This window comes from Thunnus maccoyii, chromosome 17 (genome assembly GCF_910596095.1).
Source record: "Thunnus maccoyii chromosome 17, fThuMac1.1, whole genome shotgun sequence".
Classification (NCBI taxonomy): domain Eukaryota; kingdom Metazoa; phylum Chordata; class Actinopteri; order Scombriformes; family Scombridae; genus Thunnus; species Thunnus maccoyii.
In genome coordinates this window covers 24,257,982-24,277,353 of record NC_056549.1, presented here as the reverse complement: position 1 = coordinate 24,277,353, position 19,372 = coordinate 24,257,982, and the positions used below count along the sequence as shown (strand labels likewise).

The window sequence follows — 19,372 nt, the reverse complement described above, 5'->3', positions numbered from 1 at the left end:
CACCTTCAGTGGACACAGAGACATCATTATCATTCATTTGAAGATGTGTTTCTGTCCAACTGGTGATGGTGTAGGTCCAATATTCACTCTATTAGCTCTGTTTTGGTCTCCACCAACAACTCAGGGAAATATCTGTCTCTTTAGCTGCTAAAGACTCCACTTGTTGATAACTTTGTCTACCATTTGGTGCTGGACAGGTAGTGTACAGTGGGTTTATCAGAGCTTTTTGGCTAAAAACTGCTCCCTGCTGTGTCAGGAAACAAGGTTGATGAAAGTGATGAGAGTAAAACCTGAACAGGAAAACTTGTCACTACAAGTGAGCCTTTTCACATGCAAGTAGTCATGTGATCCATAGTTAATATGGAAATATTAATTATACCTGTGTTAAAGTTAGCTTACTAGCTCTTTTTCTTTCTTTACCGAGTGTAAGTGGGCTTGGATTGTTTTGTCATACTACTATTTCCAAGGTCAAGAATGAACATTCATGATTATGAGTTGTTGCTAGGAAATTAAACCTTCAAGACAAACAAAGCAAACAATGACACTGTGAATATGATCATGTGAATTCAGTCATGTCTTGCATTAAATATCAGTTTTATTCAAGTACCAAGAGAGAACAGTTTTCAAAACTGTCCCTGCTTTCAACTGTATCAAGGGAATCTTGTACTTTCAGTGCCTATATACTCAGGAGGGTCCAGAGTGCAGATGACAGTCAACCACCCCAAATTTCAGCCCTGTGGACTTTATGCACCTAATTAAAAACTGAGTGCGTAAAAGCCCTGATACACTCCAAAATGAAAGCAGATGTGGACATAGTTCTGTACATACTTCATTGGTTTCATTCATTAAGTGGCAAATAAAAAAGGGGGAGATGAGACTAGATGTTCTTTGTGGTCAATTATCTGTCTCAAGCAACTAACTGACGGTCTTAAAACTGGTGGTAACAGTTATAAAAGTTAAGTATACATGCTGTGATAGCAAACTTATTGCTTGCAATGTGTTTCATCCAGCACAAGTATGAGCAGATGTTGACATTTTTAATGTTTAAAAAAACTCTGACAGCTGGGATAGGTAATGTATTTTAGAAGCATTTTTTGTTATATTTGTTGGAATTCTCTGTACGTCCCGACAGAAATCAATAAATCAAATGTTCTGACAATAAAAAGTAGAAAATCCAGTAGCCTGTCTGTGGCTGGCGCAGGCCTGTAATAAGTCCGTCCAATCATTTCATTCGGCCTGAATTAAATCATTACCTAACTACCTGCCTATCTGCACGCACACTGCCTGTGCACTCATTGCACATGACAAAGAAAGTTTGGAGGCCAGGCAAGCAATGGGATACCGATGGATAGGAAGTGACGGGACTGCATGAAGTGCAGGAGGAGAAGAAAAAGACGGGAATATCAGCAGAAAGCAGAAAGAAAAGCAGCATGCGATCATTGGACTATTGCCTGTAGTGCAGGGGAAACTGAACAGCACATGATCTGATCTTATCAACAACACCAGAGCGCGAGACTTTCAATGGGAAGTGAACTCAGATCCCAGAAGTGAAAAGCAGTGATAGGTTTTTATGCATTACTGTGGCGTCAGGTCAGATACTGAGCCGTCTCTGCGCCCTGCTGCTGCTTGTCCCTCTGGGACTCAGTTTGGCGCTGCAGGTCCAAGTCTGGCCTTTCAATGGCCTTGTAAATAAGGAGGTTTTGGAGGCGGACAATGGAAGAGACATGACATCACTTGATCTCAAGCAGGGAGATGGGACACTCATTATTTTGTGGCTTTAAACAGGTGAGAGGTGGTCCTGTTCATCGTTTACTATTTACTAAAGCTTGTTGTGCCTTGACAGGAAGTTGTGTATGTGAGTGAGTGCAGTAGTAAACACTGTTGTGTTGCATGGGCATATGAAGCGCATGCATATGCCCATGGTCTTCTGGTAGGAGGAGCTTAGGACAGAGAGCGGAGGCGGGAGAGCTGCAGGAGGAGGGCTTTATTTTCGAATCCTGGCGTTTTTTTGCCTTTTCCAGAACATGACCTACCCCAGCTTGAAGGGATCAGCGGTCATATTGTAAAATAAAGAACATCTCCATCATAGCGGGAAATCAGTGGCATTTTGTCTGCCCACAGCACATATATCCATGGTGAAACTTACTGATGGAAGTAGTCCAGATTTTTACTAACTCTGCTGTTTTTTGCTGTTGAGTGGTATGACTTGAGCAGTGCCCCAAAATGCTACAGGGATTAATATTAAGGTTTTATAGGGAAAGTCATATGAGCCAGATGTCGTCAAGAAAACTGTCTCAGAGGTCATATCTATCTCTTTTTCTCTCTCTCTGTTTCTACATTTTATTTCAGTCACCAGTCAGCCTTACATCATTCAGAGTCTGTCCAGGCAAGGTTGTTAACAATAAGTCTGGAAAATTGGGGGAAAACATGTCTTTGTTCCAGGTGATGACCTCCAGACAACAGCAAAGACTAGCAGTGTGGCTGGACTATATTTAAAACAATCTGGAATTCAAATATATCTTTTCAGATGAGTCACTTACCTTTCTTTTTTTTTAGTTTAAGTTTGTCTGATCCATAACATCTTTCGGGAACTTTCAGGGTATTTCTCAGGCCCAGATTTGAGAGGAAAGAACACATTGTACAACCAAATGACCAAATCAAAAAGCCAATCATGCAATGAAGAGAAGCTTTAGTGTCAAAAAATGCCCCTGCCTTATCATTTTGTCCATTAAATCTTTACTTGTGCATGGCATGACATTAATTTGACAGATGCTTTTGTCCAAAGCAACTCACATTGCCATACACATTTTGGTTTAGGGCAATTTGGGCTTCAGCATCTTTCTCGAGGACACTACAACACCTGAAGAAGAGGAGCGTAGGGACTGAAGCTCCAACTTTGCAGTTAATGGCCAACCCATTTTACCAGCAGAGCTACAGCCTTCCCATGAGGCTGTGCAAATCAGAAAATCAGGATTGCAACCAAATAAATAAATAGTAATAAACCAAAATAAATAAAAAGCATCACAAATTACTGAATTGCTTGCAAGATTCTTCGCCAGACCACCAGAAAGCCTGAGAAGAGAGATTTATGATCTCATAAATGCACACTCAGGCCCGTAACCTCAACAACACCAGAAGAAAAGCTTTATGTTTTATTCCTGCACAAATCCATCTGCATTGAATGAAAACTCTCAGCTGAAGCAACTAAAGTGCACAGAAAGGCAGTGATTACTATCATTATTGTATATTATTATTGTATTACAAACTAGAGTGTTTCCAGAGAGCAAAAGGGACTGGAGCACACTGATCAATTCACAACCTTTAATTGTGCAAACAGACTAACATTTCAACACAACACTGTCTTCATCAGAGTCAGAGTGCACACAGCAGTGTGAAATTTACTGTAGTGTCTTCATCGGATGAAGACACAGTGGTGTCGAAACATTAGTCTGTTTGCACAATTAAAGGCTGTGAATCAATCAGTGTGCTCCAGTCCCTTTTGTTCTCTGGAAGTCTGCTGTCCTCCAACTGAGAAGCACCTGATTCAGCTGCATTTTGCTGGAAGATGCGTTGAGAACTCTGTTTAAACTAGTGCATTTATTAGACATTGTTCAGTGAAATACCTACATACCCTTTAGATAATCAAACCATAAGGCAATCCCTCAATGCATATGTCCAAATAACAGCAGCATAGTACATTTTGACTGTGTTCACTTTTACACAAGTTCTTAGCTCCTAAACAGTCCCAAAGGTTTCTTCTTCAAGCTCAGTCTTCTGAGCTCAAACTGTAAAGTTTGAAATAGTAACTACTTAGCACAGGTGAACACTGCTTCTATCTCCCATGACTGGAAACAAAAGAGAAGAGTTTGCTTGGCCTTATAATCAATGAGGAGACACAGACACCAAACAGACATCACAGAGAATCAGTTACAGAGGACAGAAAAAGTGGTATTCAACAATATCCAGGACCGGCTGATTTTCTGCAGACAGGCTTGTTTTTTGTCAGCACAATTTTAAATTTATCGTCATTTTGGATTTTTCAGACAGCCTAAAAATAGACTTTTTATCCACCGAATCAAATTGTCCCTGTATGTTCCCCTTAAATCCCTCAGTGTGTTGGATACACTTATTTGTGAAAAGTGTCGTAAATTTGTGCTGTAAAAATGTGTGTTGAGACCCAGAGTAAACGGTTTAAAGGTCCATGTCGATTAAAGTAAACCCCCAGAAGGCACAGCAGCAGAGCAGCTGGGGCTCATGTACAACAACACCGGACCTGGCTACCGCTGCAGCCCCATGTGCACTTTACCCAGTGCATACCTCATTTCTACTCTGTGCGTGGCTGCACGGAGCCATGTGCGCTTGGTGTTTCATGCTGCTTTCAAGATGTCAAATCTGCAGCCAGTTTCTCTTTGTTATGTTACGTTGTGAATCGAAGCAGGAATGTTTGAAGCAGATGGTTTAACTGAGATGCTGGTGTCCTGGTTTTTGCTATTTTTATTCAGCTATCAGATTTCAAATTGTGACATTGTGATCAGATTTTTCAGACATATGCTTCATTTGTACGTTTGTAGACAAATTCCATTTTCTAATTTGTCTGTTTGTCCTGGAAGACGAGTCCCTCCTCTGTTGCTCATCCTGAAGTTTTTCCCCTTTTTCCCCCTGTTTTTTTTCTTTTTTTTTGGGTAAATCTGAATCAAATGTCTAAGGACAGACAGTGTTGCACAGTATGTCGTAAGCCATTAGAGACTCGTGTCTTTAAATCACAATTTTGGCCTATGTACTGTAAAATAAAATTCATTCAACTTGCTAACCAACCTACATTTTATTAGTATTGGTTTCTGTGGAGAGTTTATGAGTCCAGTGATGATCTAAACACTTCAAAACTTTATACATATTTTTTTAAATCTTTAGTTGCTTTCATTGAGCTTTGATGTAGTAAAAACAGAGAAACAGGCCAGCTTGAAACGGACAGAACTGGAAGCATACCCGTCTCCAAACCCTAGTCAGCACTTTTAGAGAACATACTGTATTTCATACAGTACATCTATAAAAATACAAAAACACACATATATTGAAGTCTCAGCACCATTTCAGTCAGGCCAGTGTAGCCTCAGAGCTGCCGTTTTTCTCACCACTGATGAAGTTCAAGAACTAGAGTTAGATTCTGGAATTCTCCGTCTGCATGAAGTAAGTGAAAAATGCTTTCCTCCTGTGAGGAAAACTGTAATGGAACAACACAACATAAAACACATCAGTGGCAGACGTGCTGTCTAACACAGTCCCAGTGAGAGTTTTGGAAACATTTCGATATTGCATGGCTCATCAAACATTCTGATATGTCTGCATGACTTCCATGTCACATGCTGCTGCATCTTCTATCAATTTTCTTAAATGTACTTTCAGTGGAAAAGAAGGAAAAGTAGACAGTTTGATTTTCCAGTGCAGTGAGTCATGCTAAAAAATGTAGTCTTTGCAGGCCAGATACCTGAAGTTGTAGATGAAAGCTGTAATGACAGTTTTGATTGATTATGTTAGAGTCTTGTCAAACCTATCAATTAACTGAAGAGCATGGTATTTCCGTGATTAAATGACGCCTTCCATCAAAGACACAGTTTGAATTTAAACAATAATTTAATATCTTTAGCTTGAAAAAAGAGTTTTCCATGATGCAGCTCATACTAAGATTTAATGTTTAAATGACTCATGAAAGAATAAAAGCCATTTAAATAAATGAAAAAACACATCAATTACAAGTCCAATAAACATTTTACCTGCAGGATAAATAGCTCCACACTACTCTGTCTCATGAAGGTACCCAAAAACTGACTCTGTCAACACTAAATCACATGCAGCAGCAGTTTTGAGCAACTGATGATGCTGTCAGAAGCATAACATTCCTACTATATAATACACTCACTCACGCACTGGCGCACACGCACACACTTATTGCTATCATTGTTATTATTGCATGAATAACATCATTAAGCTGGCAGTATTATCTTTCATTTAGGAGTTTTTTTATCATTTGCTATTTTTTTTTAAATTTATTTTAATTTTAATTTCTTTGTTCACCCGTTTCCTCCTGTTGTCTGATTGATCGCACCTTCCTGGCTAGGATGCCCTGGTCTCCTGTCCCCTGGGGTGGGGTGGGGGGTCAGGGTTGGGGTGGGGTGGGGCAGGCAATGGGGAAGAATGGGAAGAATCGCTCCCCCCACAAGAACAGGCTCTCTCCCAATCGGTTCTGGGGGCTGCTCAGGATGGGTGGGTGGGCGACATGGTGCGCCCTCCAACAGCCAGCTTCCTCCCCAGGGTCTGGAGGCGGCTAAGGAAGGGAATACCCCAGGCCCACGCAGAAATAAGCAAAATCCAAACTCAAACTTCGGAAGAAAAAGGGGGATTAAAAGGAAGTGGGAGAGGAGAAAAAAACAAAAATTAAACACACAAAGAAAATATTACGAATTGGCTGTACCTGGGATATCCTCCTGGGATATTTCACTTTCCCTATTTACTCCCCCCTCCCGATTTTCCCCTTCTTCTTTTTTTTTTCTTTTCTCTCTCTCTCTCTCTCTCACACATTTCATATTATAAGCACTAACATCCTAAGTTTTCTTTTCTGCTTTTACCACTGGAAGTCTTCAATGCATGTTTGTCTTTTTACGCAAATCCTGTCATGTCATCCATTTGCTTATGTTCTGTCTTGTTATGTCTTGTATCACCTGTTTTGTCTCATCTCACTAAATAATTAAAAAAAAGAATCATAACATTCCTCAAAAATATAAGCAATAGAGAGAGATATTTTTTGGCTGGACCGCAACAGTGGAGCCAGCCCTATAAACGTGAATGTCCGTGACTTAGTGACTGACTGGGTGAATCGAGAAACTAACCATTTAGATACCCAATATGTGGCCGGTTTATCCAAATAACACCTATTTGGAAATTTGCTCCGAAGTTTTCGGAGCTGTGAGGAGCCGCTGAGCTTGTGAGACCGGCCGGTCATCTCAGCTGCTAGCAGGCCAACTCTGAGATGATTGGCCAGCCGACGTCCATCGTCATCCAGGGGAGAACATGATCTGATGAACTGATCTGTGCAGTTCTTTGGTAATTTACCTCTGGCTCTGATGTCTCCGTAGCATTTTCATATATGATATAATTCCTTTTGGAAAACAAATGTTGGTCTCATGGATGAAATCTAACAATTGTAGCTGCTGCATTAGTTTGTCTGAATGTGAAGTGAAGCTTCATGTTTTTACTGGACAGAACAACAGCGCTGCCTCTGGGGCTCTATATTTACAGATATCACCACATTTCAATAAATATAGATGTATTCAAATTAACAGTCTCTATATTAAATTTTGATTTATTTTATTAAGCTACTGCTCTGTCTAGCATTTCATACACGGTCCAGCCATATACTAGGTTTTGAGCTAGTCTTGTTTTATTTGTTCTCAGTGCTGGTTTAAAAATGCTCAAAACTTTTTCTGTTTCGCCACCTGTGTGTGTGTGTGTGTGTGTGTGTGTGTGTGTGTGTGTGTGTGTGTGTGTGTGTGTGTGTGTGTGTGTGTGTGTGTGTGTGTGCTTTGCACCTCATGGCCCACGTACTTTTCATATAAAATACCTGTACAAATGAGGAATTCATCACCTGTGATAGAAGGCAAGAGCTTTCTGATAACATGAGAAAGCAGCAACAGTTATAATTTTCCTTTGCCATGACTGTAGGCTAATGCGATTTTCAACCTCTTGGTCTGTCTCTTATTTTTCTGGTTAGTTGATAGAGTTGGGCATGAATTAAGGGCACTGGAGTCTCTTTCACAAGACCTAATCATTGGTTCATTGTACTGTTCCCATTATTCTTTAATTCACATTTCTCATCACAAACAATAATCACTTTTCAAATGATTCTTGTTGGGGTGTTGATTAACATTTAAGTAATTTTGATCTTGACAGTGCCTTGAACTTTTTGCAAGTTGTAAAAGGAAATAAAGTGGAAGATTAGAAGGATGTAAGAGATGAGAGGGCTTGAAAACAGCAAACAGAGACTGATTGAGGAATTTTATTTTCCTTTTGTTGGTTCAGTATTATTTAAGTTTGGCCTCATGAGCATGTTGGCTTGAAACTGGACTACTGGAATACTTCTGATTATACTTATCTGTCGGCTACTTTTTATCCTCTTCTTTTATGACTCTGCCAGAATGATGTTTGTTATATTTGGCATATTGTTTTGTCCTCTTCTTTATCTTCTGATATCCTGTTTGAATTTTTACCTGACAGCTCACTTCACCTGAGTGATTAACAGCTTAGATTTAGAGCAGAGCAGTAGAAATGGCATTTACAAGACACCAGATGCTGCTTTAGGGACATTACTGATGAGTCAGCCTCTCGCCTCACCTATGGGACATAAAACCTTAAGTTATGAATCCTTAAACTTGAGTACCAGCATGTGAGTGCAACCAAATGTTGCTTGATTTCACTCTTACTCCCTCACAGCTGAGTGCAGTGTCCTTAGACCATTCAAAAGTGTTGCAAAACTGAATCGTCTGGTATTGTCTTGAGTCTCCAGTGAGTATGGTTTTACAAACAGGAACCAAAGTTTATAGGAAAACAATATTGCCAAACCTCTGCTTACCAGCTGGAACTGTGTGTTTTATTGCCGGATACAGTATTACACTATCTGATCAACAATTCTATGAGGAAGCCCTGAAAGTACTCGCTGTCTTACTCAAGAAGGTCATAAACAGACACTTCTAATGATGAATGCTTCTTTCATTTACGTGAAGGAGGGGTATCAATGTACTGAAGCCTCTGCACCTAATAAAATTTGCTTCCAAAAACTCCTTGTAATGAAGTTTTGGCAAAAAACATGGGAACAACTGAAGACACTCATCATTTTTCAGCGTGAGAAACTATTACACAAAGGTCACCAAAACCAACGATCATCACCCATTTCATACAATGTGAGAAGACACACACATGCTTCATATGGATGCAGATTTGTCCTCCACATACACTTCTTCTTACATGACAACAAGGCAGCTAAAAGATTTTTTACTTTGCTAATGATATGGAAAAATGTGTGGCACTCACAAATTGCAGCTGGTGATTAAACTCACAAACCCACAGTCAACATGTTCACTCTCTGCAGTTAGATCACTTTGACTGTGTGCGCATGAACAAGAGGGAAAGTGATACATGAATGAGCCATCAGAGGGAACGATGAACTTGGACTGCTGGTGTTGAAGACCAGATGGACTTTTTATCTTCCAAATAAGTTATGGGTTGACTTTTGATCTTCAAAATTACGAGGAAAAAGTAAGGGGTTATTGTTTTCATTGACTGCATTCCATATTTCTACCTATATACTGCACTTTAGATGGGGGACTTCTCTTTGAGTTTCTTGGGAAAGGGGTTTCAAGAACTTTTTTATGTGTGTTTTTTTGGTTTTCATTTAACAATAGGCAGAATATGACCAGAACTAATAAAAGAAGGGAAAAACAAAAGGAAAACAGATGGGAGAAACAAAATAAAAACAACAAAAAAAGGTTCAGAAGTTTCGGATCCCTGAGCCCCCCCACATTCACAGGCAACATGCCCCACTCTGTGCATCACCTGTCCAATGCACACTTTCTATTTGGATGTCTATTTAAGGTGTCAGAACTATCCAGGTGTTTCTTTACTGCACTACAAGAATTTTATGCTTGCTTCATTCAACCCCACCACCAACCAGGCATCCACTTGCAGGCTCTGACTTTAGTCCCATGGGAGGATATCTTCTATCGTCACTCTCAGTCTCTCTCTCTGTGTAAATGTATGCTGCCGGGAGTGATGAGATCAGAGCCAAGACAACATCAGGCAACATTAACTATATTGTAGTTCTGCATTCACATTTGAAGAATCTTTCCCACGTGAGTTGTGGTGTGAGCTTTCATGTCATCTGGCAACCCAAGAAGGTTGTAACAAAGGTGGTCAAGTGAGCATTTAAAATACTGTGCATTGATAAAATTATGTTAAATTTAGGTTTGATTACTTTGAACGACGGACTTTGGCTGACATGAGGCATCAATGTTTGCTTGGTTTTCAGGCACATCTGTATTATTAAGTGCCAAGTCGGATATATTGGAGCTTTCAGAAAAATCCCAGTTATTAGTACAACTTGGATGACTGAAACTCATGATTACAAGAACTCCGATATGACATGAATGCAGCATTCGACTGAGATACAGAAAGTTGTAATGACAATGTGCAAAAAGACATCTCAAGAAAAGCTGTGCAACATCAGAGCAGAGACATCAAGCTCCACATCAGAAATAGTTTGTACTTGTGTATTTTGTAGTCCAAAACTATAATGTAATGTCTCTTTCATCCTGTGCAGGTACAGGTCTGATCTGGATGGATGACGTGGCATGTACAGGGACTGAAGACACCATCCACCAGTGTAAGTTCTCTGGTTGGGGCAAAACCAACTGTGGCCACGTGGAGGACGCTGGTGTGACCTGTGCCATCTAAACCATCACGATCCTGACACTGCTGCAGCAGCCAAACATCTCCTCAAACAAGTGCCTTCAACTTTTAAGAAGCTCCAAGGTGGACATTTCCCCACCATTTGTCCCAGAGGTGTCATATTAGCTGTGTGTTGCTTGTTTTACCTGCATAAAGTGCCACCTCACCTGTGTGAACTAGATCTGCAGCTTTTTTAGAAGTTTATGACTAAACGTGACCTTTTTAACCACAAGACTGAAAAAAGGGGCCAATGAAAATGCAGAAAAATTTCAAACTTTGAGCAACAAAGTTTTCATTTTATTAAGCAGTGCACCATATGAGCTGGTACGCAAGGGGAGGATCGCAGGACAGGACTCGTCATCAGGACTGAATTACAGAGCTCACCTGTCTTCCATTAAGGGTCTGTGGTCAGCTTTCATAGGAGTAGGGTGAAGTTGCCCTCAGAGGCTCGTCTGGGGTCATATTTGTTGTTTTGACCCCCAGTTGAGGGGGAGCTGATCCAACAACTTCATCAACCTAGAGTCTACATGTGTCAGCTGAGGAGCTGAAATGACACAAAAAGAAACTGACAAGACTGTGTCAATGACAAACTGTTCTTTCGTTTGCAGGCAGCTGCTCTTCACAGTATTATGTAGGAATGGCTTTTGAGTGATGCTTAATATACCAATGTTGCCTTATCATGATATACTACATAGCATTGCCTGGTAAGCATTGATTTGGTGATTTGTAGATCAAAAGCTGACTAGAAGTCTGAGTTAAAGGATAGGTTCACATGTCTGTGAAGATTCTCAGTAATCCAGGTCATCGTTATCGAAAGAGGGTTGAATCAAGGGCGGCTGGACTTGGTTGTAGATACTTCTCGATTCAACCCTCCTTGGATAACCATAACCTGGGTGACTGTGAATCTTCACTGAAATCTTACTAAACATTTTGGGATGAACACCCTCAGAATGACACGAGACTATGAAAGGACAGCCAGGAAAATTGCAGACTACAGAAACCACCTACGGTTTAACCTGAGATGCCGACAACACAGACTCATACCAAACAGCCTACGTCTAGGTTCTACAGTGAAAAGCCACAGAGCTAGAATGATCCTAGAGAAGACGCAAAACCAGCTACTGAATGAGAAAGTGAGACAGGTCCATTTCCCCATTGAAGCTTTGAATAAGGAGGCTGACAGCTTACTCCAGAAATTGAAATCACATCTGCCCAGTGCAGTCTTGGAAAAGGTCACTGATTTTATTGAGAAAGCACAACTATCTCAACACGCCAAAAGCAAGGAAAGACAGACACGGAAATTCCAAAACCTACAGTCATGAGCCAGCAACACTAAGAAAGCTGAAGACCTTACCTGGAGGCAAAATAAAGATAATTCCACACTGGACGAAACATACAACAGATGGGTGAAGAACCTGTCAGACAGAGAACTCACCCAATCAGAGCAAGATGTCCTAGCCAAAGGATTAAACTTTGCAATCACACAACACCATTTACAAATAGTTGACTTCATCACAGCAACAGGATCATCCATAAGGAAAAAAAACTTAACGGAAGAACGGCAGAACAGCTCAGGTTGAAGGTATCGGCAGCACTTTCCAACACAAAGGCATCCCGTTCCAACCTCACTATCAAGGAAAGGAAGGCTGTGATGTCACTGAGCAAAGACCAAAACATCACCATCCAACCAGCTGATAAAGGAAGCTGTACAGTGGTCCTAAACGCAGTGGAATACCATGCCAGGGTCACCATAATACTCAGTGACACTAATACATATGAAACACTGAGGCGAAATCCACCAGTGGATACAAGAAAAAGGCCATAGAATGTTTACAACAGCTACAGAAGGAGAAAACCATCAATCATGATCAATATCATCGCTTGTATCCTGTAGAAGCGATCCGATGCATGTATGGGCTCCACAAGATTCACAGAGAAGGATCCCTCCTCAGGCCCATTATCATCAGCATCAACTCAGTTACTTACAACAATGCCAAACATATGTCTACCATCCTAGCCCCCTTGGTTGGTAACACTCCTCACCATATTCAAAACTCCAGGGACTTTGTGAACAAGGTTTGAGGATTGAAACTGGACTCAGATGTAACCATGGTGTCCTATGATGTGACCTCATTGTTTATATGCATCCCAAATATGTAGGCAGTGGAAACAGTAAGGAAACAACTGCTACATGACAACACCCTTATGAATAGAGCTAGCCTCAACCCAGACCAGATTTGCAAACTGCTGGACCTCTGTCTGAACACCACCTATTTCCATAACAGGGGGTTCTACAGACAAAAGCATGGCTGTGCCATGGGCTCACCAGTATCTCCCATTGTGGCCAACCTCTACATAGAAGAAGTAGAAAGCAGAGTCCTGAACTCCTTCAGAGGAACAGCACTGAGCCAGGTTTAGATATGTGGACAACACATGGATAAAAATTAAAATTCAGGAAGTGCAAGCCTTCGCAGAACATATTAACTCAGTGGACAGTAACATCAAGTTTACATGAGAGGAAGGAGCAACAACTTGGCCTTTTTGGACTGTGCCATATACATTGAAAAGGACAGGAGCCTCCACATTGGAGTATACAGGAAACCCACACACACAGACCAATACCTACTCTTTGACTCTCACCACCCACTGGAACATAAACTAGGAGTTATCAGAACCCTGCACCACTGAGCTGATAATGTACCAACAAGTGCCTAGGCCCAAGAGAAGGAGCACAAACACCTGAAAGATGCACTTAAAGCCTGTGGACACACTAACTGGACCTTTGTGAAAACAGCCACTAGATCCAGTAAGAACACCAACACAGTGGGTGGTGAAGAAAGGAAGAATAAACACAACAACATCTTCATTTCATACGTGCTGGAGTATCTGAGAAACTCGGGAGACAACACAGACTCATAACAAACACCACATCCCTGTGTTTTTTTCAAACCCAGCAACACACTAAGACAGAAACTGGTCCACCCAAAAGACAAACACCCACTGTACGCCTACTGCTCAGCACCAAACAACATACAAAGTAGTTATTAGCTGGTGAGGAAAGAACATTGAACCTCTAGCAGCTAATGAACCAGATATTTTCTCAGGAGTTGGTGGAGACCAAAAAAGAGCTAAAAGGAGAATGAATATTTGACTGACATTCATCAGGTGGCCAGGACATGATTCAAAAGAAATGCTAATGTTGCTCTGTGTCTGTTGGATGTGTAAAGAGGCAATTGTTTGCTAATTCATTGGCCATAACAACTTTTTAAGGCCATAACATATGTTTTCAGATTGTTGTGGAGTTTTGCTGTTGCTTTTTTGTTTTAACCTAGATATCAAACCATCTTTTAACCTGAAAATCACCAAATCAGTGCTTACTGGGAGCTTTATATTTATAAAAAAAAAAAAAAAAAAGAAAGCGCAAAAGAAAAATCTGCAACTAATAACTTTGGAAAGTGTTATCAGTGGCAGTAGTTGAGGGATGAAGTGATTAGGAAGAAGAGAGGACAGATGAGTATAAACAGATGGATGCATGGACGCCTGCCCTGGACGATTTATAACTGTGGGTCTGTCAGTGTTAACTGCCAAAAGTTTGGTTGTTTCAGCATTAATGCACATACACATGCATGCATACACACCAAACCAACCACAAAGGACAAGCTTTTTCTTCAAAGTTTTATGCCTCTCTCAGTGGGGCTTAATCTTTATGGCTGCTCTCAGATCCAAAAAAACTGGTACCTCCCTTCTTCTTCAAGCCAACAGGAGACATCGAACTGCAGGTTGGAATGAAATATATGCACTAACCTGTCTCTTTACCCAGTCATGTTTTACATTTGAAGAGGGCTTTAGAGGGAAAACATTGTTAAGTGCACCTTAGAATTTGGCAAACTCACAAACCTCCTTTTTTCCCCCAAGGGCTCCTATAACCTGTAGTAAAATCTCTCTGTGTAAGCTGTCCTAGTTTAAACAAATCAAGAATTGTCTGGCCCACTTTTTCTACTTATTATGAAAATGAATCTGCTGTGCATTCACGATTTTGTGTCCAAGTTAGAGGAGAAAAATGTTTTGGATATGACTTTGACTCTTTCATGTCACCATAGCCAGAAATGACTTTTTCTACCTTGTGTTTAAGTGCCTTGGTGTTTGTTGGGGGTTTCTGTTTTAAACCAGAAGCTGGAGAGGGGGAATGGGGAAAATGAGGTGAGAAACCGGACTCAGTGAACTGATGTGTCTCAAAAGAAACTTGCAATAGAAGTGGGAATTGTGGGTGGGTAACTTCTTTCCTTACTACATTTTTCTGCAAAAGCTTCACTCAGTTGCTCAATACGGACCAGGTATTATTTACCTCTGATTAAGAATAATTTTTGCAACTTTACATACCTTTTTTTTTAACATTCTCAATGAGCACAATGAAGTTCATTACAAACATTATGATACCCTATAATGAACAGTAATGACAACTCTCTGGGCTACCAGGAAGCTAATTGGTTATCTTTCTCATTTTCACTTGCTTACTGTCGTCACTGTGGAGACACCTTGTGTTTTTGTTTGTTTTTTGGTTTTCTTTTAACAATGTTATATTTACACATACTTTTGTGTGAATTTTTGAGGTCTTACAAATGTAATTTTCAGTGTATCCTTCCTGCATGATAAATGCCTATGTCTCTGAAACGCCACAACACAGGCTTTCCATAAATAAATAAAAAAATCTCCAGGCCCAAGCCAAGTTAAAGGATATGGCTGGCAGTCTTCTATATTTTTCCTATTGTCAACAAATCTCATGTGCAGAGCCAAACCAACAATGAATTGATCTACTTCAAGAACTATGTGTGTATCCAAAGTCTCATATATCTTATTCCTCTGTGCTGTAGACCTCTGTTATTGTCCAAAAACTATTAAAAAGACGTCAGTGAGCCACACCACTGCACTGGGTGACATGTTTTTTCATTACGAAAAGTTTGTACTAAAATTCAAATATACAGGGTGGTACAAAGTCAAGAGGTTGTGTGATGTGTAGCACAACAAGCTAGTGAAACTCTGTAAACTGAACACAGAGGCGTCTGCCTTACCAGAACTACTCTCCAGAGACTGAAAACATGATCACTGTTATTGGTCTATGGAGCCATTTCTAAACAAACTTATGTACCCAAACTCTTTGTAATGAAGGAACATGTAACGGTGTGACTCACTGATGTGTTTTCAATAGTTTTTGGACAACAACTGAGGTCCACAGCACAGAGGAATACAATATATCAGGCTCTGGATACACACACAACACTTGTAAATAGATCCGTTCACTGTTGGTTTTGCTCTGCACATGAGATTTGTTGACAGTTAGAAAAATATTGAAAATCGCCAGCCAAATCCTTTAGGTTTTCATTAGGGTTATTTTTTCAGACTCGACAAAGCTGCTCCAGAACCACAGAAAACGTTACACTGCTGTTCTTGCAGGCTGAGTAACACACTTCATTCCTGGTAAACTAATCTTCACATATTAAATTTGTCCAGTTCTACTTTAATAATATTTCAAAGAGGAGACAAGAGTAACTTTTATGTAATAATACACCAGCTTGACCTGCAAACTGGAGCTGTAATGAAAAATAACATCCCTCTGGCCTGAAATGCTGCAGATTTATTTACATTTTCAGATATCAGGCAGGATGATTTGTTTGAATTCTTTTCACTGCATAAATCTAGATTTAATGTGTGAAATGCAAAATGTGTCTTAGGAGCAGCTGATGTGCCATGGCAAAACCTCACAATCATATATTTAAAAAATAGTTAACTGACTTAGGTTTAGTTTACTGGCATCACTTTGAATTAGTCCTGGGCACTCAAGTCCTTCAAATGTTAAAATGAAAAGTAAAACAGATAAAAAGTGACAGAAATCTCACTGCCAAAGTTTCCCATTATAACACCACTATGCAATTACCACTCAGGTTTGTTTAATACTGAAGAATTTTGCTTCAGGTGAACATTTTCATGAAAGAGTTTCATGGTACAATTTAAAGTACAACAGGAACTTACAGTCCTTGATAAACAGTTAATATACAGTATATACTGTATATGCAGTAGTATGAGCATGAGGTGATATTAAAAAGGGGTGAACTGAAAGAAACTAGTGGAGTATTATGGAACAAATTCAAATTTTACAAGTCTATAGAGTTGTGTACTTTCCAACACGTGTGCATGATTGAGTGTACCACTCTAAAACACACACATACACACACTTGTACAATATCTGCTCTGTTTTTATGTGCACTACCGAAGCAAAGCTGACAGTACGACTGAGTGGCGGCCAGGCCTTTGTGTATGATCCTGATGTCTCTCATTCATCTTGCAGAGGCATCACATTCAGCACTTTGGCCGTGGAGTTATTACTTAAAGCTCTGCCTTTCTAAAACAACAGCCAAAGATAACACCCAGGGCTCCATCGGTATATTTTCACTCTGCTTATTTGTCATCTCCTCTTTAGAAAAATAACCCTGTGTTAACCGGAGAAACATAGATTGAAATTCCTCTGAAACTTTTTCTCAGAATATAGTTTTACACAGGTTTTGAGAAATGTGTATGTATTGGTAGTACGTATTCTGTTGCAGTATTCTACAGTATTGATACAAGCAGGTAATATTCATTAATATTCATTTAAACTATGTTGAATAGTACAGTATTTTGATAGCAGGAGACTCATATAGCATTAGCACAGCTATGGAGAAATGGCAGTGTTCCCAGCTTTTGTTTCTATGCTTATCTGCCACTGAAGAGACACAGTTCATTAACTTTTCCATTTTCTTTTTAACTTGAGAGAGGCTAACTGGGAGAAACAAAGACAAATGTTTAAAGGTTAACTCAAGTGTTAAAAGGGATCATTATTGTGACATTTTGATAATCTGAATCCAATTTTTACCTCAAAAATAGCTTGTAGTTAGTCTGTTCTGATCTCACTTAAGTCATAATAATCTGTATTTTCCAGCAGATTGGCTTTTACTTAAACGTCTGTCAGAAGCAGAGCTGCTCTGGAGGTTCATGTACACCACAGTGGGCAGAAATCAGTGTTTTATAGCACACGCTCCCTAACTGGCTAACTGTATTGGCAAAATATTAATGGCAATGGCTACTTTTTTGATCTTAGATGGTAAGTTAGGTTAACTACAGCACCTTATCTAGATAAGTTTTAGGACTTGTGGCTGCTACTAAAAGTCATGTAAACCAAGTAGTTAACGTAAATAATAAAGGAGGGTAGATTATTGGTTAGAGTTTGGTGCCCTTTCTCCTTTCAACATTTGACCAACCAACTAAATCAGGGTCCATGACTTAATGGGTCTCAAATTTCTAAATATTTAAAATAGATGAATAAAAGCAAATAATTAAAGGAAAGCACAACTTGAATAAAAATTTGAAAACTGCCACACACTGTCTCAAGGTTCAAGGTGAATTTTAATTGTTATACAATGCAGGATTGCACAATGAAATTCAGTTGTAGCCCGCTCCAAGCTACACACACAGATAATGTATTCACAAATGTTAAAATATTTGCAAATAATAGTGCAAAAAAGCTTGAGGTACTGTTTACTGCTGGAATATTTAGAAATTAAATTAATACCCAATGAAGATCAACCAGACCAAAATGTTGTTAACTAATATATTTTCCAGCAGTAAGCGAGACAGTGTGCAGGATTTTTCAATTTTTTATTCAACATATGAGTCTTTAAAATCTCCGAAACTCACTCGCATACCAAGCGACTCCACCAGGCATCCTGACCCAAAGGTGAAGAAGCTCTGAGGCAGCGGTTAAAATTGGATTAACATTTATAACAATGTGACTCCTGACTGTCACCTTTAGGTCTTATGTCTTTGCTGTTAGCGAGTGGTAGCTACCAGTACTTTACAGACAGTTTATAATTAGTTAGGATTAAAGAATAGTTTTGACATTTTGGGGAACATGCTTCATATTTACCATACAGACATGAAAGTTATACTGATCTTCTCTGAACTCTGTGCTAGAAAGTAAATAACTGTGTTCCCAAAATGTCAAACTATTCCTTTAACTATAGATTATTCCTTATGCTGTGAAAAGTAAAAAAAAAAAACAACAACAACACATATTTGCAGTTGTTTCTCCACTAATTCTGCTTGGTCTTAACATTTAGCTTTTTTTGTATATAGTACACATAGCTACCTTGAAATATTCAGAATCCCAAGAAATAGCGACACCTTCATCTTTGTCATATTTGTCCTTGTTATTATGTCTCTGTGCTACAAACTTTGCCTTCATTCAAACAACTTTAACTCTACTTCAGAGTGGTTCTGCCTCAGAGAAATGTAACTAAAACTCCAAGTTGCCAGTAAATTTGAATTCTGGAGAACTGGAGCAACAGGTGATGTTTCTGCAGACCCATCATCTGATGAGCTTTTGAGTGCAGAGACACACTTCAGCCAGCTTAAATATCACAATAACTGTTCTCATATGTTTCATGATGGACGGACTACAAAGCTCACAATGCCAGCCTTCCCTCTGGCTGACTCTCTTCTCACAGCTAAATACATCTTGACTGATGTTCCTTCCTGGCTGAGTCGCAGCCTATCAGATATCAGAAGGATAAAACTGTTGTGATTTGAGGCTCCTCTGACCTCAGATCAGTGCTCAAAAAACTCTTTGAAATACTTTGTCTTTGAAAATGTAAAGCAGCCTAATGCCATACCTTTGATAGTTAGAGCACATTGCAAAGCAATTTAAACCAAGTGTACTTAACCACTTAAATGTGTCATTTTTTCCAGTACAGACTTTAAAGTGCTTGGTTTTTAATGTTTACTTGGTTTTATGTCATTACAGATGTAAAGACCTTACTATTTTACTTTGGGATAATGGCTCCTCTGT

At 39.6% G+C, this 19,372-nt stretch overlaps 1 protein-coding gene and 1 pseudogene across 1 annotated transcript in view; both read left to right on the top strand.

The window, feature by feature from the left end:
• The window catches only part of scara5 (scavenger receptor class A, member 5 (putative)), a 99,423-nt gene extending 88,139 nt beyond the window's left edge, over window positions 1-11,284 (top strand). The window contains exon 12 of the mRNA XM_042391120.1: window positions 10,367-11,284. Coding sequence (XP_042247054.1) covers window positions 10,367-10,500 — 134 coding nt within the window. The 3' untranslated portion in view covers window positions 10,501-11,284. The remainder of the gene's footprint in view (window positions 1-10,366) is intronic.
• On the top strand, window positions 11,132-13,413 carry LOC121882811 (annotated as a pseudogene).
• Window positions 13,414-19,372: the final 5,959 nt, after the last annotated feature.